General features: G+C 35.8%; 1 protein-coding gene across 4 annotated transcripts in view; it reads right to left on the bottom strand.

The window, feature by feature from the left end:
- The window catches only part of LOC109064060 (ATPase phospholipid transporting 9B), a 39,147-nt gene that overhangs the window by 9,160 nt on the left and 7,266 nt on the right, over nt 1–22,721 (bottom strand). For all 4 annotated transcript variants that reach the window (XM_042745758.1, XM_042745759.1, XM_042745760.1 and 1 more), the window contains 13 exons: nt 22,488–22,546; nt 22,043–22,094; nt 20,373–20,467; nt 19,240–19,320; nt 15,949–16,024; nt 14,745–14,821; nt 10,195–10,355; nt 9,882–10,024; nt 9,505–9,617; nt 7,086–7,340; nt 3,269–3,430; nt 2,727–2,819; nt 850–933 (listed from right to left, as the gene is read on the bottom strand). In XM_042745758.1, the coding sequence (XP_042601692.1) occupies nt 850–933; nt 2,727–2,819; nt 3,269–3,430; nt 7,086–7,340; nt 9,505–9,617; nt 9,882–10,024; nt 10,195–10,355; nt 14,745–14,821; nt 15,949–16,024; nt 19,240–19,320; nt 20,373–20,467; nt 22,043–22,094; nt 22,488–22,546 (1,451 nt within the window). The remainder of the gene's footprint in view (nt 1–849; nt 934–2,726; nt 2,820–3,268; nt 3,431–7,085; nt 7,341–9,504; nt 9,618–9,881; nt 10,025–10,194; nt 10,356–14,744; nt 14,822–15,948; nt 16,025–19,239; nt 19,321–20,372; nt 20,468–22,042; nt 22,095–22,487; nt 22,547–22,721) is intronic.

Here is a 22,721-nt window from a genome sequence, read left to right as displayed (position 1 = left end):
ACGTCTAGCAGCCTTGTCCAAATGCATCCGTTATTGCAACATGCTAACTTTGGCCCAAGTGTTGGGGACATCAAATGAATTTGACATGCTTTGTGTGGTTTTACATGCTCTTTCCTGAATCATCCAAATGTAAGTCTTGCAATAAATAGTCACTGGTAATATAAGTTTTAAGAAATTAATTAATTAGAAATTAGAAAGAAATCAGTGATCTGATAAACTAATTTAACGCTGATAAATTGTGTTTTAATGCCACATGTTATCTCTCATAATTTTCATGCTAACCAATAATTGTATTTCCTTCCATCAACAACCTAATATAATGACAATATACAGTAACCAATTTTAACAGATATATATATATATATAAAAAAATCAACTGTCAACATTTTATCCAGAAACATTCTATTTTAGAATGCACAATGAAATAAATTCCATTATTTTATTAAGCAATGGAAAATTAAAAGAAACTAAAAACCCCAGAGTAAAATTGCATTTTATCTACAGTAGACCTTTTACAGAGTCAATTTTTAGTATTCTCATCTTTTGGGTTCAAGGGTCATACTGGTCTATTAGGAAATAAGCAAGTTGATACAGTTTGGGTACAGAATGTCAAATATTTCTCTAGGGATCATTTTAATGATCTTTTACTTTATTGTATTTATTACAAAAAACAATTTAGATCTATTAGTCAACAATGGCATTTTGCTTAAAAATAATGGCTCCTCTGTTGGAGTACAAAAATTACAACTTTACACCAAAATATTAAAAAGTTGAACATTTTCAAAGTACATAAAATATTTGAAACTATATCATTACATATTAAACCATTTGTGAATTGGTTTATCATACCTCAAAGTCCTGGTATTGCTCTTCAGTCAGTGATTTCTTAGCCACCACCAGTGTCCGCAGTCCCTCTCTGGCCATGTTCCCACACTGAAACAACATAATGCAACACACAACTACAGTTACATCAGCTACAGCCATGATGTGTGTGTGGTTGTGTATTAGACTGTGAACTCAATTGGTATACAGAAAGCATCAGAACTAAGATATAAACAATGCTTTTAACACAATTGTATTTACTGGAAACATCAAAACAATGTCATGCAAATAGAGATATGCAAAACACACACACGCACAGGAAGAATCAATCATGAAAAATAAAACAGTGCCTGTGGGAATCTTTGAGCAGACTGTAAAAAGATGTGGGGACAGCGGTTTAAATTTTGATATGAAAATCCAACAGGCGAAAGTGATGCAGTGATTACTTATTGACCTGTCCTTATAGCAGCGTCTCACATACACACACAAAGCACACAGATGAGGATTATGACATGATGCTCCCAGTCATACGCCTTTATTGAGGTCATTCATTAATTAATAAGCCTCATCTCCGCCCCTCATCGACTGCATATTGCCAATACAATTGTAATCATCAAAGCGAGAAATGCATGTGTGATGATGGGCTGAGCAGATTGTCCTTGATCACAAAGGCTAGGACAGGCCGACCTGTTTGTTATGCTTAGCACTACCTTATCAAATGTGTTGATTCTTAATTCAATCGGGATCTGTTCAGAAAGACACTCCTACAAGGGATTCAATACCAAAAACATTGGCGGTACCTACTGAGGAAGTCAGTTGGAATGACAGACACATGGGAACTGGGGCTATGAGTCATCATCTACAAGCTAAATACTTGTTTATACTTATATTGGATTAAAAAATACAGTAAATGCAGTACAATTTCAATAATGTTTTCTATTTGAATATATTTTAAAAAATGTAATTTATTGCTGTAATGGCAAATCTGAAATTTCAGCAGCCATTACTCTAGTCTTAAGTGTCACATGATCTGTTGATTTGGTTCTCAAGAAACATTATTATCAAATGTTAAAAAAGTTGTGATTTTTGTGGAAACTATAATTTTTACAGGATTCTTTGACCAATACTACCAAAAGCATTATAACTTGCAGCATTATAACATGTTTCTACTGTCATAAAACACAAAAATGTCTACCAAACTTTGTCTTTATATTAGGCTTTTTTTTTTCTCATCAGGATTCTTTAGTTAATAGAAAGTTTAAAAGAACAGCATTTATTTTTGTAATATAAAATATTTTATAACAACATAATTTTATTGTCACTTTTTGATCAATTTAATGCATCCTTGCTAAATAAAAGTATCAATACTTAAAAAAAAAAATCCTACTGGACCCCTACTGTATCACAATATGTAAAAATGGTTAGATATTTTCTTACATCATGTTTTCTTAGTTTTGTGTGTATATTGAAAATGAAAAAAAAACTAACACGAGTCAACACTACACCAAAATTTATGAGACTCTCTTAATCTGGTGACATTTTTCCTATTCTTTTAGTTTTTGTTTATGCATGGATGAATTACATTTGAGAACAAATATAAAAGTACTGCGTTTATTTCTACTGTGTTTGCTGTCATTTGACACACACACACACACACACACACACACACACACACACACACACACACACACACACACACACACACACACACACACACACACACACACACACACACAAAGATAGATTATGAATCGGATACAAAAACAATTAAAAATGCAAATAAACAAAACAAAACAAAAGAAGGGTCACAGAAACAGACAATTCGATTTATTCATAAGCTCACCAACCCACACGAAAAAGCAGAATGCCGATTTTCCCATCAACAATGGTTCATGCATTCTTACCTCCTCCTCCAGCCAATCATTGTACTGTACAATGCTCGCCATAGCAACATCAGCCCCTTTCATGTAAAACGTGATGTCGCCTGTAGCCTCCTCCTGAAACACAATCAATTCAACAGTGAACACTTAAAAACATATCCAAATCATGTCTAAATCATTAGCATGTCCAACTGTAGAGCACAAAACCACACAGATGGCGCGTGGAGCCCTAAAGTTATCAGTAAATAAGAAGACAAACAGAGATGATCTGCACTAAGCTTCCACACAAACGCATGTCAAAAACTTAGCCAACAATACTTTTATGCTTGTACTGTAACAGACAAACAACACAACATGACACTCTCACAGAAACATTTCAGTACACATAGCTTACTCAACAAAGGCTAAAGGACACAAAGCCACAATACAAAGGAAACATGTTTAAACGCGCACACATTTTCAAACTCATATTCTCACCAGATGTTTTTGACACTGTTTGAAATGAGAGAAATATGTAATTCCGAACACAGACAAACACACTCGCACACTTGTAATGTGACACGCACCCTGACAATAATGCCCATGCGCTTGCTCTCAGAGGTGAAGGGGAAGATCTGGAGGATGTAATAGGTCAAGATGTGTCCGGCTGGGGTCTTCAGCTGGAGGGACATCAGGTCTCTGTTCACCAGAGTCAAACCCACACTCTCAGTCCAGCGCACCAGAGCCACCTACACAACATGTGAAAGAATGTCTTGATGTAAAAGATCTGTTTTTGTGACCAGTTACAAGCAACTTTTTGCTCTCAATGATCAAATCATATTTAAAGAGCTGAAAAAGAGAAATAAATAAAATAAATACTGCATTAAAGTTGAAAATGCAATACAGTAAAATAAAACAGATCAAAAGGTAGACAGATAGGTAATAAAAATTACAAATAAATTATTTAATGAAAAAATAAATAAATAATAAAATCTGAATCAAACGGAAATGTATTGCCAAGTATGCATACCCACTATATAAACGCAAGAAATTTGTTGTGGTGAAAGAAGCTTCCAGTGCACAGAGACAACAGCAGTACACTGATTAAATAAAATCAAATCAAATTTGGTTTTCTTTCAAAAAAAAAAAAAATTCACATTTAAAGTCACAATCTACACTAGGTCTAGGTCACTAATGAAGTTTCTGAAAATCCAATTTGAGCCACTGATCATGTGAATTCTTCTCCAGTCAAATTTTCTTGTTACCACTGGAGCACGAGATTCTGTTTGGATCTCTTTCTTAAATCATGCTCGACAGTCAGTAAAACCAAACCAAATACTGAGACATACCAACTTTCAACTCTAGTTGAAATATGCTGATAGTATAGAGTTATGCTGAAATAGAAATTATAAAAAACACTGCATGGAATTAGAAAAGATTGTAATAAACTATATAAAATCTTGTTCAGTTGCGTCTCAGAATTCTTGACCCCATAGCATGCACTGTTTATCTCAAGAGTGAAAAATCATGAACATCCCTGCAAATTATGCCTTTAAATTACTCCACAGCTCTGATTACAACTGCTTTCTTTGCTCTTACACACATCAGAACACATCTAGAACTCTTGTTTATGGCATTTCAATGTGATATGACTAATTAGCCAGTCTTCTATCAACCTGACAGTGCTAAATGATGCCCTCAAGAGCGCACACACACACTCAAGAAACTCAGGTGGTGGGGAAATGCCTTCAGGAGAGGAGCAGGGAACTGTTTTACGACACAGGGGAGAGCCTTTAATACACTCTATCAATCATTTCAGCAGTACAGGACGAAAAGCTGTAATCATAAACCAAGATCACTGCGCCTTCAAGAAGCAGAGAGGATTGAAACCGCACCATGTGACCTACGACCACATGAAGACGTGGCTGTTATTTAATAAAGAGACCAGATGTGACAGGAAATATGATACAACGTCATAAAGAAGGCAAAGTGGAGATGGGTTTATCTGAATGAGCAGTTTCTTCCAGGAATATGCTAAGAGAAATTTATCTGAATTCTATCTTTCACTTATCGTTATTATATATTATTTTACACTTTTTGAGCAATGACTTTTCATGACTTTTCCAGTCGTTTGATTACTGGCTTTTTAAAAATAACTTTCTAGAGATTGCACTCACAATCTTTTTTTTATATTATTATTATTATTATTATTATTTTTTTTTTTAAGTTGAGCATAACTAAGAAAAATTATATTGAGTACAGAAATTTCAAAATTTCTATTATAAATGATTAAATTTTGTTATTAATTATTAAATTATCTAGGCCTGGAAATAACTATTGTAAAATTCATATTTAGTTTTGAAAATTCATATTACAATATGAACCCAATCCCAGATTTTAAATGAAAACTACTTACTTAAAAATATTTGACTGGATCACTATTAATCAAAACCAGACTAAGATTGCATCTGCTTAACCTTATTCTAACAAAAAACTCATTCTAAAAGAATTGAACATGCTGTAACTCTCTTGTACGAGTAGCCCATCTTTTATGACAACTTCTATTTAATAGGCTAAAGGTTAGAGGTCAATACTATATTTTTCCTAGAAGAAGCAAAGGTCAACAGCCACTGAACACTGTCGTCTCATCTGAATAAGCCAAAACCACTAATAAAATCATCAGTGAACTTCTATTACCCCCCATAAGTAAAACTTCATTATCGGACATAACAAACGGTCTTGCTCATGAGAATGTCCAATCATTAAAGGTCATTATAAACCTCTGACCCTTGACACTGTGGGGTCAAAGGTCACAAATGACTTAAAGTAAGTGTCCGGAAAGGCATCTGGGATATCCAATCCCTGAACTCAGCTCTCTTTAGGAATATTATCGCTATGCGCCTGTCATATTAAAGGCTGAAAAGGCTGGAGGTCTTTGAACGAGCACACATAGACACAGGCGCTGATGAGAGTGACACGTAGAGAAAGACTAGTGTTAACCGCTAGTCTCTCAGAGAAAATTAAATATTGATCAATCCCTGAGTGAAGACGTTGGAGAGATAAGACTGGGCATTAAAGAAAATAAATAAGTAGACACATCAAGGGAGAAGAGAGGACAGGCAATTCCACTAAAGAGGGAGATGGACAGATTTCTTTTTCCTTTTATCACTCTCAAAAGATATCTACGTCTACAGAAGGTCTTGAAGAAAAAGATGCTCGGTCAGTATAAAGGAAAAATGAAAGAGCACGGGAATATTTTCAATTTATATAATGACTGGCGCATTTTCTTGAAAATAATCAATGCTTTAAAAACAACGGCCCTTCATTAGTTCATCTTCATTAGATCCTGGAAGGGAACAGCAAACATTGTACAGAAATATTGAACGCTTAAAGGGTTAGTTCATCTAAACATACAAATGTTGTCATCATTTACTTATTTACCAATGTTGTTCAAAACGTCTATCTTTTCTTTCTTCCATAGACAACAAAAAAGAAATGCTCCACAAACTGTAAAGCTCCAAAAATGACAAAAAAAAAGCAATTTAATAAGATCATATGCTGTGAAAGATAGACATACAGTCCATTCAGGATGTACATCTGTATATCTTGGTTTGATACGGATCACTGTTACAATATTTTATGGGGTTTTTGGCCATTTTTGGAGACTTTCATTGTATGATGAAAAGCAGTGCTGCTCGACAGAAGAAAGAAAGTCAGACAGGTTTGGAAGATTATGAGTAATAAATGACAGAAATTTCATTTTTGGCTGAAATATACCTCCAACGAGCCTCAAACAACATTTCATTCCCCTCCATTCAAAAATGTATTTAACTATAATGAGCCTGATGTTTCCCTCCATCTATTTGAGGACTGCTGCCTTTGTGACATATGTTTGGCCTCAATGCCTTTTCTGCCATTTATTTAGTGCTTTTCTTACCAACAACTCATTCAAAATATTGTTGCTCTACAACGGATCTATAAATATCTACGATCTCTCAACACAAATGATGACCGAGTCCTTCCTGGTGTGTGACCTACCCCTGCCCCTTCTGCTTCTGATATTTATTGAGCCCTCTCAGATTTCTCTACTAACACAGAGTCTATATTACCATCCAATAAGGCAGTAAATTCAAGGCTAAAGTGGGGGAGTCATAAATACTAAAGCAGCGATATATAGGATTACACTGTTAGAGGAATGAGGAGACCAGTGTCAATGCAATCTATCTGATTTCTAAATAAAAATAAATAGATTTTTCTTTTTGTTGTTGGAACCACTCAAGCAGAAAATGACAAAAATAATATACTACAGATGACAAAAAATGTCCCAAAATAATATTTTTTAAATCACTTTGATTAAGCAAATAAATAAATACCATTCCTTTCAGGACGTCCCATGATTCTTACCTCATCAGGACTGGAGGCCTGGTAAGTGCGATTGTCGTCACTAAAGTCCTGGTCGGCTTCTGTGCCCTCTGGCTCTGCGCTGGCACCGTTAACACGAGATTCGTACACCGGTGTAACGTTGTGGCAGAGGGCGATGGCTTTCACGGCCTCGTGGATCCGGCTACTCACGCTCTTGCGGACCTTCGGAGCAGGCGGCTGTGGTTTACGAGAGGGTGTTGAACTCGCACTATTGCCATTAGACTGCACCGAGCTCACCTGGAGAGACACAAAGTTGATGCGCTTTAACTTCAGAAATAACATTATTTGCTCATCAAGGCTGCATTTATTTGATCAAAAATACAGTTATATTGTGATGTATTAATATAATTGAAAATAACTTTTCTATATCAATATATTTTAAAATGTATTTTATTTCTGTGATGGCAATGCTGAATTTTCAGCAGCCGTTCCTCCAGTCTTCAGAGTCACATGATCCTTCAGAAAGCATTCTAATATGCTGATTTGATGCTCAAGAGAAATTTCTTATTGTCATCAATTTTGCAAACTGGTGCTGCTTGCTTAACATTTGCACAAGCATTCTATAATACATAGAAAAAGAACAGAATTAATTTGAAATAATTTTTTTGTAACAATTTAAGTCACCCTTTCCAAGTCACCCTAACAGCAAGAAATATTTGTTTCAAAAAAGTATTCCGTTCAACACATTTAAAAATTAGTTAAATGATTAAGTTATCTCAGAATCTGATAACATCATGTGTAGTATAAGAACGGGGGACTGGTCAGTATATGTTGATAATTCATCTTCCTGTGCTCTTTCAGTGTCAGGACACATTGGGCAAAAAAAGCGTAAAGATTTCATCAGTGTCTCCCCACACAACAATGTCGAAATCCCACCCTGACTCTGAAACTTATCAATTTACATAAGCACCACTGTGAGTCTTCGTGTGTGTGTGTGTGTGTGCTTGACAGGGGTTGCTGTGCTCCAGTGGAGCAGGAGATTTCTCTTGATGAACTCCTCTTTCCTCAGAGCTTTGCCGAGGGGAAGAGATGACAACCTGCACACAGCCTTCAAATCGCAGATGAAGGTACATAAAAACACCCCACTGCTGGCTCACTCTCTCAGAATTAAAGTATGTTAGGTTCCTGATTTGACAATCTGAATATGTATATAAAAATACAGTAAATGTGTGATAAGATAAATGCACAATCAGCCAGTTGTAAATAGGCATGTCATATTGCCTGGAGTTAAAACTGCCCCTTAATTATTACATTTGTTATATTGGCTGTCATCTAACACTGACTTAATCTTTAAATAAAAACATGAATTTAATAATATTAACTATAATCTCAAAATGAATATCTATTTTTAGAATGTACATTATAAATGCTGTGATGTCTAAATTCACTGGTAGAATTTAAATATCAGCTTTTTGGCATTATCATTATCAAGAATTTTGGTGTTCTCTATATATTTATATTTAGTAACATCATATTTATTATGCAAGAAAGAGAAGAATGCAGGGATAGGCCAAAAAAAAAACTCTCACCTTCATATTAAAGTTAAAGTTCAGTGCCACAAAAAAAACATACCTGGCCTTTTTAAATTCAATTAACGGAAAAGATTAATAAAAGCTGAAAAGCTAAGATTTTAAGCCACAACGCTATTAGAGTCACAAAATGCTTGTGAACCGAACTGTTAATTTTCTCACCTTTTTCATTTTCATTTTGTGCCACAAAAATGTTTTACTTCACCTTTATAGTACAATTTTATGGAAAGCTAAGAATGCTATTATAGAGCCACAAAAAGCTTGTAAACTCAAGGTTTTAAACTAAACCACATCGTCTACATATGAATATCAAAATGTTGACATTTCAAAACACAATTTGAGTTCAAAATCCCAGTTGGACAGGCAAGAACTGTCTGTACACTCACCCCGTCTCAAAAAAGATGATGGGGTTTGTCCTCTACAAAACAACTGCTGTTTTTTAATAGAAATTTCTTTATACTCATAACACTCTGGAGAAAAAGTGAGCTATAACTGCCTAGTGCACGCCAAAGCATGTTAAGCTGTAAATTACATTATGTTTATTGATTCCTGTCAAACTCAATTTCACACAAGTTGTTGGACACGGACTCTGACACGTCCTGAGGGGGGATATAATAAGGCTATGATCGCTCATATCATGGGTACATTTCAAACCTGCCTGCCAGTCCATCATCACAGTAATGAAGGACCATGAAGCATGAAAATCAATTGCCACTGTGGCTTTAACACGGTGTCACCCAGCTGTTGGCACAAAACATGCACACACACTAAAGACGACAGCAGTTAGTGAAGGATGAGAAACTCCTTAAGTTTTCTCTATAGTGCAAGTGATTATTAATGGTGATGTATAAGGTGACACATGTCAATCACACCTGAGCATAGGACTGGATGATGTGACTCTGGATCTCATCCATAGTGTCCATCCCGTATGACACAGTACCGAGATGGAGGCGCTTGAAGACCATCTCGTTCTGGGTCAGAGTGCCTGGAAAAACAGCACACAAAGATTAAGATCAGGAGAAAAATCAATAGTTATTATAAAGCTTTTGGATGGGCAGAGTGGTTTCAACACAAAGAAAGAGGGGGGAAATAAAAACAAGGAAGAGAGCATAAAATAAAATAAACTAAAATAAACTAAAATAAACTAAACTAAACTAAACTAAACTAAAATAAAATAAAATAAAATAAAATAAAATAAAATAAAATAAAATAAAATAAAATAAAATAAAATAAAATAAAATAAAAGTACCTGTCTTGTCTGTAAGCAGGTAGGCCAGACGGCCAAGTTCTTCTGGGATGGTGCTTGTCCGAACCACAGTACCTGGAATATTCTCATCCTTCATAATCATCCAGCCGTACGCTGACTTCCCCATGTCCAGGTTTACTCTTAGACTACACACACACACACACACACACACACACACACACACACACACACACACACACACACATATATAAATGTTGCACTAAAATACGTTTGTTCTTCTCATTTCACACTGCTTATGGTTTTGCTGTAATATTTTCACATAAGTGTGATCTGGGTGATAATATTACAAACATACCTGATGGGGATGATGTATGAAAATAAAACCACGAAACGGAACAGGTTTCGGAACCAGGGCCCAAGGAATCCCTGCAAAGCCACCATAACAACAGACAGAACCACCTGAGCCAGGAACAGAGCTTTTGTTAGGCGGTTTAACTCCAGGTCCAGCAGTCCCACCTGCAGAGGAAGAGATGAGAAAGTCTGAGATAAATCAAATTGAAAGTTGTGTAAAGATAATGTACATTCAGCTGGTCTTATCACTGTAAATCAACCTGTGAAGGTGTATTTTGCAAATAAGTATTGGCTGACTGTACATTATTACGAGTATAACATGGCTAGTAACATAACATGAAAATCTTATTTACGTATTATATTTACTGATTTAAGTGTTTTTTATGTGAAAATAAACAAGCCATAATGTGATAGGTGAGTGAAACTAGCTTAGTCAATTATACATATGGCACTGACCAATCAGAATAAAGTACTTAAGTATTTTAAGAATAGTAAATACATTCAGAAATATATAGTAATGTATATTCCCAAGGAAACTTGTTTGAGTATGAAATGAATGAGTATTTGCTTAAAGCGCTCTTATCCAGAGCATGTGATATCCCCTCTGAGAACAAGAACCTTGAGGGTTCCTCTCATCTGAAGTGATCCGAAATGTTACTCTTATGAAAAATAAAACAACCTGCCCATAAGCCAGCACTGATCAATGCCCCCAGGCCCGTTCCAGACCGCAGACCTTTCTCATGCTAATAGTGTATGTGGAGGAGAGGAGAGATGAGAGGCATTTAACCAAGAAGCCCACTGCTGTTGTCGTCTCTCTGTGAAAAGCACAGGAGGCAAAACCGGAAAAATAAAAGCAGAACGCCTCTTCATAGAAACGGCCCCTGACAAAAGAGCTGGAGTTTTCCCCTTTTTCTCTCAAGTATGTCCCCTCAGCCAATGGAATATGTGGGAAAATGATGTCAAAAAAGAAGTTTTTCTTGTTTCCCTCTGGCGAGGGCCGACAGCGCGGCCTGCGCGAAAACACTGAGGTCTTTCATCTAGGCAGCGCGCTAATAAAAACAGCAACACATAACACTGTCCCCTGAGAAAAGGAATCTGCGTGAAAGGGACGGGGGGAGGGCGAGAGAGGGGATGGAATTGTTGAGAAGAGAAGAAAAAAAATGCAAGCAAAATTAATCCCCCAACTGGCAACGGCCCCCAATCCCTGGAGGACTGAGTAAACTGGGAGACACTGGGAGAGAAGAGCTGCTGTCTGATTTATCAGCTGTAGTTTAAAACCCCTCCGATGGCCTGCCGCCCCACTCCGAGCTTCATGCTTCAGCTAGTGAGGAAAAAGGGGGGAATGGAAGGATTAAAATGAAGAAAAATTAAGACAGAAGGGAGGAATCCCCCTTTATGGGGGCAAAACAATGCGGAGGCTGAATTTTGCAAAGCTGGCCAGGGATCGGGTGAAGCCGTTATTCATTCAGCCGAGAGGAAAAAGCGACTCAATTACCTCAAGCTGAAGATGCTATCAATGAATCGAGAGTGCATATTTTACTCTATTCATCCGGGCCTCGTTTTAAAGTGAAAGGAATGATTCAACCTGCCCTCGCTGCCTGTATGTTTTGTGTGTGAAATTTGATGACGACTTTGTGCCTGCATAATGAATATTCATTGGTTGAAATCCATCAAGTATACAGAGGCTGTTACAACAATATGGCATTATACTAGTGCTCCAGAAACTGGATATGCAATACAGCTAAATGGAACATGCCATCCACTGTGCAGAACCGCAGAAGTCTTGAGAAGTTTCTTCACTTTACCAAACAAACTTATCAACTAAAGTTATCAGACTTAAACTGAAAATTCAAAAACCGTATCATATTTGTGTCTCAAATATTTGATTTTGGTCAATCACTGCATTCTTTGGTCAAATACTTTTATAAAACAACCACTAGACTGCATAACTGGCCATTGTCCCTGGCTAGCAATAACTTAATATTAACTTAATGTCTAAAAATAAATCAGTATTTGATGTTCATTTATTAATTGATTTGGTAAGCAGTGTTTAATGTCACACAGATAGAGCATTTCATATCTTGTTAAAGTTTTAAAGATATTTTGGCAGAGCCGTTGTTATTGTTCATATGTAAAGCTGAAAGTTTGAATCTATAAATAAAATAAATAAAATGTAAAAAAAACAAACAAAAAAAAACAAACAAAAATGAAAAAAGAAAAAAAAAATCCAACTGAGCTCTACATTGTTTATAAATAAAATAACTGCATCTGAGCATCTGCATTGCTTAAAATAAATAAATAAATAAATAAAAATAAAATAAAAATAAAATAAAATATAATCTTCATTGTTTAAAATATATAAAATAAATGTAAAAAAAAGAAAAAAAAACTAAATGAACTCTACATTGTTTATAAATAAAATAAATGCATCTGAGTATCTGCATTGCTTAAAAAACAAAAGAAAAATTAAAATAAAATAAAATAAAATAAAATAAAATAAAATAAAATAAAATAAAATAAAATAAAATAAAATATCCAGCCAAACACCTACACTCCTTAAATATATCAGTGATTATAACACCTCAAGTAGTGAGCAGTGTCTGGTCAGCAAAGAGGGTTGTTCAACCCTTCGTCACATCCTTCAGACCACCAAGATTTCGATCCTCAAAGAGAATATCACTCCATATTACGACAATGACAGACACACACACACACACAACGTGTAAAGTGATAGCTTATGTGCTGTCAGCAGCTTCTAGTGAGAGCTTAGAGCTTTGTGCAAGGAATGTCACAACAGATTATAAGAGGCGAAAACGTTCTCAGTGACTTTCGCCGAGTCGTATCGACTTTCCCACCCCGTCTCGTTCCCTGTATTGGCACCTCTGACATCATCTCCTTGAGATATTGAATTCCACTCTCACACACAGAACATGGCAGAGCTATGAGCTCCGCCAGAGCTTCTGCTATCACACACATCTTGCAGCATCCATGACAGGGTCTGAAACACTTCATGACATGAAGAATAGTGGTTAACCAATATGGGTTTCTCAGATGGTTTTTGTGATGCTGATATCAAGCACACGGGCTGATAGCTAGCTAATTAAATGATGAACACAATTTAGATAAAAATAAAATGCACTTAATTAAATGATTAAATCAATTTAATAACATTTACTTCCAACATTTACTCAAAAGTCACTCAAAATATTTCAAACAGAAAATCCAAACTAAACATTAACAAATCTGACACTAGAGGAAGCCAAATGATATTGCCAAAATAATGATTGTTTTCATACAGGTTTCCCCAAACACTCTCCTCATCTGCCTTTGGTAAAAAAACAGATACCAGATGTCAGGGTATTTAGGATGATAAAATAATGTTTACGCTTCAGAAAGAAATCAACCTACTATAAGATTATAGTTGACCTTGCATATTAAACAAAATAAAAATATAATGAATAGGATACAGCATTTTATCATCTACAAAATTACACCTGATTTAAGACATTAACATCATACTGTTTTAAGACCAATCATTTCATGAAAGGAAACAGAATGGGTAGATGAATTTGCTGTTTGAAAGGTTTTGGTCAGCGACATTTGTTTTTTGTTTTTATTCATCAACAAATCCTGTCATGGATTCCACAAAAAATATTCAGCAGCCAAACTGTTTTGGACATTGATAATAATTTTTTTTTTCTTGAGCACCAAATCAGCATGTTTCAATGATTACTGGAAGATCATGTGACATTTGACACTGGACTAATGGCTTCTGAAAAATTACCTTTGCCCTCACCAGAATAAATCACTTTTTAAAATATATTAGAATAGAAAACAGTTATTTTAAATTGAAATAATATTTCACAATATCACAGTTTTACTGTATTTTTATTTATCAAATAACTGCAGCCTTGTTGAGCACAAGAGACTTCTTTTAAAAACATAAAATCTTATCGACCCCCCACTTTTGAACAGTAGTTCACATATGAGTAGAACAGTGTCAGAGCTCTGAACCATGTGGATAAGTTTTAAAAAGGAAAAAAGAAAGAAGAAAAAAAGCCAAAGACAGCAGGGGTCAGTTAAGGGAGGGGTACTGAGTGTAATGGGATTTGACGTTTTTAAGTTTACTTTTACAGAACTGACATCCACTGTATCTAATCATTAAGGGGAATTCTGCAGGATTAAGGCTCTGCCACAAATGTCACGCAAGCCCTTGGTTGGTTAATTTCCCTCTAGATTAATCTCTCTGGGGTTGTCCTTTCACATCGACAGGTCCAAATTCGTCACTAAGATCAGGGCTGAAAACCACCTCAATGGTTCGCTATTTTTATTCGGTTCGTTTCAAGTGTATATTGAAAGGTTAAAGGGAAAAACAGCCTCTGGGCAATGTCTAGTGTGTATTGACAATGCAACTGTAGATATCACAGCTCATACTTATATGTCATTAAATTGTGTTTTTTTTTTTTTCTTCAAACAATTGGCCTTTGGGAGTAAAACTAATTAAAGAAACCAAGTATTTCATTTATAAACACAAACAACGACAAACAAACCCACCTTGTTTTTGGACTGCGACGTGTTCAGCACGCTTCTCATTTCTTTTCCCGTATATATGACCACACCTATGACAGTACCTGGAAAAAACCCAACAAAAAAACAAAGACAAATGGGATGACTGATTGCAAAAGGAACAACGATAAATAAACCGGCCACGTGTCTGTGGCCGGCCTAATGAACAATTAGCTCAAAAAGTGTGTTTCCAGTTAACGGATGCAGCTGAGACTCAGACAAATGATTCAATATGTGGGACACCCAGAAATAAACCATTACAATGAGGCCTATTATAGTCAAATCAATGGTGCTGCTTTGGTAATGGACTGATTCATTAAAGTAAACTAATTACTGATGGAGTATGCAGCCTCACCGCTGAACAAGGAAGCAGCGAAGTCCAACTTTTGTATAAACACAGTAACACAATATAAAACGTCCTTAAATATTTCTCGATTTCTTTAAGCTTGACATATCGTTTCATGTTTGGAAAGCAACGAAACCTAGGCTGCTCTCAAGGGGGTCTTTAATGGGCTAGGACTACAGGGCATATCAGTTACTCGCCCCATGGTGTTTTGTGTTGGGTCTGCTCGGTTGGATGGGATGACGTCACCAGACTGTGTTTTGTGGGGAGATATGGAAGGACTTTCGCCGGCTGAAGGTCACACCATGGTGGGGAATAAGAAGAACCTCTAAAAACCCCTTGAGAACCAAGACAGGGGCAACCACAGATCAATGAAGGGCCGATCGCTGGCACAAACGCAGGCCGCTTGAAGGAATAGTCCGGCTATTATTGTTGGACTGGGATCAGATTCTAAACAACAGACCCCTAGGAGATGTCGGAGAAAGCGTAGCAGCAAAAACCGATCTCGGACCTGTTCTTTGGGGACACGTTTCATTGACACCGCTGGGACAGGACTGCAAAAAGCCAGACACTTTGGCTTCCCATTAACGGCTCCTCATATTTCTCTGCTCATGAGATTGTTTGAATAGTAGCAGATGAGTCTGGCGATCTCAAGTGACAAACAAACGGGAGAACGAAGGGGGTCTTGAGTGATGCTGGCGGATCGCCTTGGTATCAACGGCACACTCTTCTACAACACAATAAACTCAAATGATATTTGACCTGTGATGAATATTTCAGACCTCTGAGGCTTGTGCTTTTCTTATATTTCTATGAAAGAAATTTGGGGCTGGAAAAGACTTTGCTTACCAGATGCCACCACAGTGCTGGCCCACAGGGTGTTCTCAATGCTCAAGCTCTCATGGATGGGAGGGTCACAGTCCTCCTGGGGACAGAGGTCGTACATTAGTCCAGTCTGTTTTGATTTTTAATGGTTATCTAGCACAGGAAAAAGCGGTTATCAATTATGGCCTTTAAAAAGCAGGTCAATAAAAATGACAAAGACTCAAAGCACAAATAATGAATCGATGAACTTTCATCACGACGAACGGTAAGTAGGGAATTAGACGGCGGATTGAATTACACTAATGCCCGGTTAAGCGACACAGTCCATTTAGAGGGAACGGTGAAATCGGTTTGACTTGATTTGCCTTGTTTACAAAAACAGCGCCATGCTGAACATCATAATAAGGCCTCGTTTAGTGTTAGCACGCTCTGTGCTGAGCAGAACAGAACAGAATTTCTGACGCCAGGCCATAAATCAGGGGAGAAGCACAGAAATTAAATCTTTAAATGCTTTTTTCCACATAACATGTTGCGGCTGGGTGAATACGGATGATATCTAATTATCCTCTGTCAGTAGGGCATAATATACAGTGAGAAAGAGGGCCACACACATCGCAGCTGCAGAGACATGCGCACTGACGCAGATAGCAAGAGAGATGTGTCCTCTATTCAAGACGGCCCACTTGTTCTTGTCATTTGTCTCTTTCTGGCCAACAGATGTAGCAATGCCAACCTGTCAGACTGGCTAAAACTAGAAAGAGGTTCATGTGATAAGGCTCAAAGAAATGGGAGTGTTTTAACCCATAAATCATAATTCCATATTTACGATAAAACTTCTATGAAACTTTAAGGTATAATTATAAGTTTTAGTTAACATGGAAAGAAACAGTTCCAAGATGTGCATTCACAATTCTTTTCTGCAGCAGTGAATCTGACAGTTTAATTAGAAACATTTGGCTCCGTCATATTTAAGTCATAAAACAGTCATAACTTAAAGGAATAGCTCATCCAAAAATGAAAATGTTGTCATTATTTATTGTTCTAAACCTGTATGTCTCTATACGTCATCTGGAAGATAAAAGACAGTATTTTGAGAAATATCTCTGTTTTTGTCCCTACAATGGAAGATAATACTCATCAAAATTGTTTGAGTACAAATATTCTTCAAAATATCTTCTAATGTGTTTAACAGAAGAAACGACATAGATTATGACATCATTTTTGGGTGAACTACAGCAAATACATTTATTTAGCTATAAAAATCAAGATATCGCATATATATATATATATATATATATATATATATATATATATATATATATATATATAGCACTTATATATCATTGCTCTTTTGTTTTTTTTGTTTTTTTCCATTGTCCTCATTTGTAAGTCGCTTTGGATAAAAGTGTCTGCTAAATGACTAAATGTAGTATATATATATATATATATATACATTATATATATATATATATATATATATATATATATATATACATACATATATATATATATATATATATATATATATATATATATATATATATATATATATATATATATATATATATATATATATATATATATATATATATATATATATATATATATATAATATATATATATACATATATATAAATAATTTTTTTGCATTTTTGTTTTTTTTTCATTTCCATTATTTTTACACTACCATTTTACACTGGTTTGGGATATATATATATATATATATATATATAGCACTTATATATCATTGCTCTTTTTAATGTGTCTAGTAAGGACACATTAAATTGATCAAAAGTAACAGACATCTTACATTACAAAATTCCTCTTTCAAATAAATTCTGTTGTTTTGAAATTTCTATTCATTAAAGAATCCTAAAAAACTGTATCAAGGTATTGCTAAAAACATTTTTTTTTTTTTTATTTGTAATAATACTGTATATTTAATCAAATAAATGCAGACTTGGTGAGCATTAAAGACTTTAAAAACCGTGCAGACCGCAAACTTTATATATGTATAACTTCATGAACTATGTATAAAGCTAATAGTACAAATTAACTCTAAACCATAACCTTCCACTAAAAGAAAAGTTTATTTATAAAACATTATGCAATTGTTTTTTCTCCAAACGAGAATGTTGCCGAATTTCCCCAATGTATATCTAAATAAACCCACACTCACACCTGTTTCAATACAGAGGCATACAGACCAGAGAAAATAAAATAAGCAGTGAACGCGCAGGCATCAGAACTAAAATGTACTGACCTCTCAGCTACTAACAAAGATGTGCGTGCACGTGACTGCCATTAAGAATAATCATATTCGCATTTACATTTATAGATTGTTGTATCCAGATTGACTTACAAATGAGAATAATACAAGCAGAAGCGATCAATCAGGTGATTAATCAATGGATTAAAATGTCATGGTAAGGGGCTATTGACGTTGGAACCATAAAACTTTATTAAAGGGACAGTTCACTCAAAAATTACAATTTTGTTATCATTTACTCACCCTCATGTCATTCCTAACTTATATGGCTTTTACAGTGCTTTTTGTCATTTTTAAGCTTGACAGTCCCAGTGCTCATTCACTTTCATTACATTTAATAGAGAATATTCTTCACAAACACATCTTTTGTGTTCCACAGAAGTACGAAAGTTCAAAACATAACGGTGAGTAAGTAATAGCAACATTTTTGGATGAACTACTCCTTTAAATAAATAAAGCACTGAAGTGCCAATAAGGTGCAGCAAGTGTGCGGGTAGTAAAGAACTGTGGGAAACAGCATTTGGAAGTGTGTCCCTGTAGCTGCAGATTTGTGAAAGCAGGCTCAGGAGGGTGACTCAGCGCAGGAAGTGATCTTCTGCCCCTGCATGCTGTGTGGCCAAGAGCGAAGACTTCAAACAAAGACAGGCTTCATGTGGGGGGTCCCTTTTTCCTTTTTTTCCTCCCTCTCTCTTTCTCCGGTACTGCGCTAATCTGCTGTTAATAAGGAACTGTGCTCAGCCAATGGACTGGGAGCGAGCCTAACAACCCGTGATGTCATCAGCGTTGCAAGGAATGTGTCTCGTTGGTCGGTTTTACATTCCAGAGACACTTCATCTCATAGTCATGCGAACAGGCACACTTTGAGAATCCATGTTATTTTAATGTGCAATTAAAAACAGCGGTTAGGTTTAGTTTACTGGGCAACAACACAACATTAAATACCTCTACAAAAAGCTAACAGCGGGTTTAAATTGGGGCTGTGACGTCACAGCTCATGCTAAACGAACCCTCGTAAAAATTCCTTCATTAACAGCAGTTTTTCTTACCCTTGTGAAGTTCCCCTCAAAACTGTGAATGTCCAGCTGAGGCTTCTGGGCGTAAACGTACGCGCTGATGGAGAAGAGATCCTGCGGACAGTAAGCGAAGAGGTCAAGAAAAAACATGAACGCAATAAATCAGCACCAGAAATGTCATCCGATGAACCTCTCGTTCGTGCAAGTATTATGGCAGGACTCAAAGCGACTAGCAATCAGAGTGATTCTCATGAAAATAAGCCCCTTCTGACATCCTGCCACAAGTCTGAATTTCAAACAGAACAGATAATGCAGACAAAACAACGTAATTAAATCGAAACAAAACTTTGACAGGTTGCTTACAAATTATAATGACTTTTGCATTCGATGACGTGCCCGCAAGTATGAAAAACAGGGATGTTTAGCGATCTGACTGTCAAGCCCACCAGACACCCGATCCGACCGCTCCTACTGCTTTACTGCAGCAATCATTCGGCGACTTGCTGAAATTTTAATTCTGTGATCACATTAAGTGGTTTCGGAAAGACAAATACAAACGTGAACCCTTGCTCGAGGTGAGTGTCATCTCCACGCCGATGGCACCGGGAGACAGGCCGTTTGGCGGATTCCAGTTGTCTCTCGGGGTAAAGTTACCGGCCCATGTGAAACAAACCCTCCGGCCAGTAAATCAGATACACAGTGATATCAAACATGAGCCTTCGTATCATCAGCCTGAGAGAGTCTGAGTGTGGGACACATCACTCACTGGCTACGGGGGTAAAGTTACAGACCCATCCGAGAACAGAACAGAAGGAGCTGAAGTGTGATTTGGGATGCAGCAGCTTTTGCTCCAGAAGTAGATGGGTGATGAATCATCTTACTATACTATTTTTCATATGATATACTTTATTTTGAGCAATTGAAAAAACCATAAATCCAATTTAATCCACAACTCACAGACTACTTTGGTATAAAAACATTTATATGTGCCAAGCATAAATGTACCATTAATAAACTTAAAAGTAAAAGACTAGGACTAGATCATAACATTGTATTTCATACAAGAAGTCAAGCTTGCTGCACATGCCAAATATTTATTATTAACAGGTATTAAGATCATGGCAATATTAAATATGCACTGTTTTTGTGCAAGACGCAACTCATACCCCTAAGGCAGGAAGTCTTTGAGTGCAAGCAACAGTGATTCGCAGCTTCCAGTCTGTCTCTCCATCCAGCTGATCCGTTCTAATAAAACACGAACCTGGAAAACAAAACATTATCTTAAATCTGACAGAACAAGATATACTTTATACAAAAATCTAATATTGGACAACATCCAATATTCTATCCTGGTGTATTATCTTTATTTACAGACAGAAAAGTGAGAGGGCTAAAGACATATGCGTGAAGGACGCATTTGTTATGGGCCAAAACCTTGGCCCCTATACACTAAAGAGCTCTGAATGCTTAACATATTGTTCATATTGATCTTGGACAAGACTGATATAACAGTAGGCAGTAGACAGGAAAGGTCATTGTCTTTAAGCTCTCAGAGCAAAAGCTTCAGTGTTCATCATGCTCCATATACTGAGACTACAAACATTATCAAACCTTGCTGTGGCACAACCTGTAAAAACACGTTTGGATCATTTTTCTTAAAAAAAAAAATTATATATATAGTATTTTAAGAAAAGAAAGAAAATTGGGAAAATTGTAATAGATAAGATTATAATAATTTTTAAAAAGGACCCTAAAATAGACTTCACTGACGTTCTGTAAAAATTTTATAATAACTGTTGCCGGGTGAAATATGGACAATTCAGTATTCCATTTGCAACTCATAAGAGCATCTGCTCACTAAGACATGGCTAATGCATATATATAATATATATATAATAATATAATATCTTATTTTAATTGTCCATTTTAAAAATTAATAAATCTGAAAATATGTAGACATATGGAAAATCTGAAAATATTTATATATCCAAAAAACTCTTACAAGCAAATATGATAAATTGAATTAAGCTAAAATTTAGAACATAAAAGACTGAAAAGGGTTTTAAAATATTCTTTCCAAATTGTCAAAAATCTTAACATTTAAGTTACTTTAAAGAGCTACAGTGTCTACATAGCTTAAAAAAATAAAAAATAAATAAATAAATAAAACCTGGACACACTGCTTATGGACATCAGATACACACAAAAAGCTCTTCTGATTTTAGCATCTGGTGAAAACTGTACACTCCAAAATACTGTAATAATGTATAATAATGTGACTAAGTCATTTATATGGCTCAGTGCCGGGTAAACACTGGTAATATGCACCCACTCTCTCACTCTCACACAGAGAACATTGTTACTCAGTATGCAAGAATTAAAAGTGCCACTTTAAACTAGTAAGTGAAGCACCGGCAGTGTTCACTTCAACAAAATATCAAAACCAAGAGGCTCTTAAAGCATACTTTTCAAGAGAAACATCTAGCTTATCAAAAGATAAAACAATAGATACATTTTTCAAAATTAAGACAAAGCATTTGGACACTTTGTGGTCGTAAAATGTTAATGGAACGTGCATAGTAAATCAGATGAACTAACTGTTTTGGGACTTCATAAATTTACTAGAAACAACTGTTATCTAATTTTTTTTATATGTATATGAAAATTAACTAATAAAACTTCTATTTATAGAATGAGCTCTACAAGCGGCTCACAGGTTCCATATGGGCTACAAGGTGCCCGCAGGCACACTGTTGGAAACCACTGACTAATGACACAAGTAGTTACCGTCTGAAACGTCTGAAAGCTTCACTTGTATGTGAAGAGTGAAACTCACCGGTCTTCTCTGATGTTCTCAGAAAAATCATATCAGCAGGAATTCTCTGATTCTATAAAACAAAACATTACACATCAGTCAGAGGCACATGGGGTTTCCATACTATCCACCTAGACTTGCCCACCTAGGCAGCTTAGAATCTTAAGAGATATTAATATATTAGTTATGCTGAACTTAGCAATAATGTGGGCATATAGGTATGTTATTGACTCCAGTTCTGTAAAGTTAGTCCTATTTTAGCGTAGTGTTGAATAATTGAACAAGGTCATTTCTCTAGCAAGCAATTAAAGCGAACCACAGACAGCGAGGGGAGAGACGGACACAATGTCCCACTGAAAGAATGACAGGATTTCATGTGACGGATCACGTAGCAGCAAGTTTATGCTGATACCTTCAACAACAAAAGAGAGGAAGGGATAAAAAAAAAAAAAAAAGGACAACAAACCTTCTCCACAATGATTAAATCTCCAACCTGTATGTCTGAGCTCTTTACTTGGACCTTCCCTGAAAAATAAGATGGACAAATAATTGTAATTAGAAATGAATTATTTAGCCATAGATAATAAATTAGACCTGCGTCCAAATTTATATTGAATAAATACACTTTTTAAAATGATAAATATTAGGATTGACAAAGTTAACAACATATCAAAAAGAATTAACAGCTTGTGTTTTTTTT

The sequence above is a fragment of the Cyprinus carpio genome, chromosome B19 (genome assembly GCF_018340385.1).
Source record: "Cyprinus carpio isolate SPL01 chromosome B19, ASM1834038v1, whole genome shotgun sequence".
Classification (NCBI taxonomy): Eukaryota; Metazoa; Chordata; class Actinopteri; order Cypriniformes; family Cyprinidae; genus Cyprinus; species Cyprinus carpio.
Note: the sequence above shows the minus strand (reverse complement) of the source record. Positions and strands in the feature narration are given on the sequence as shown.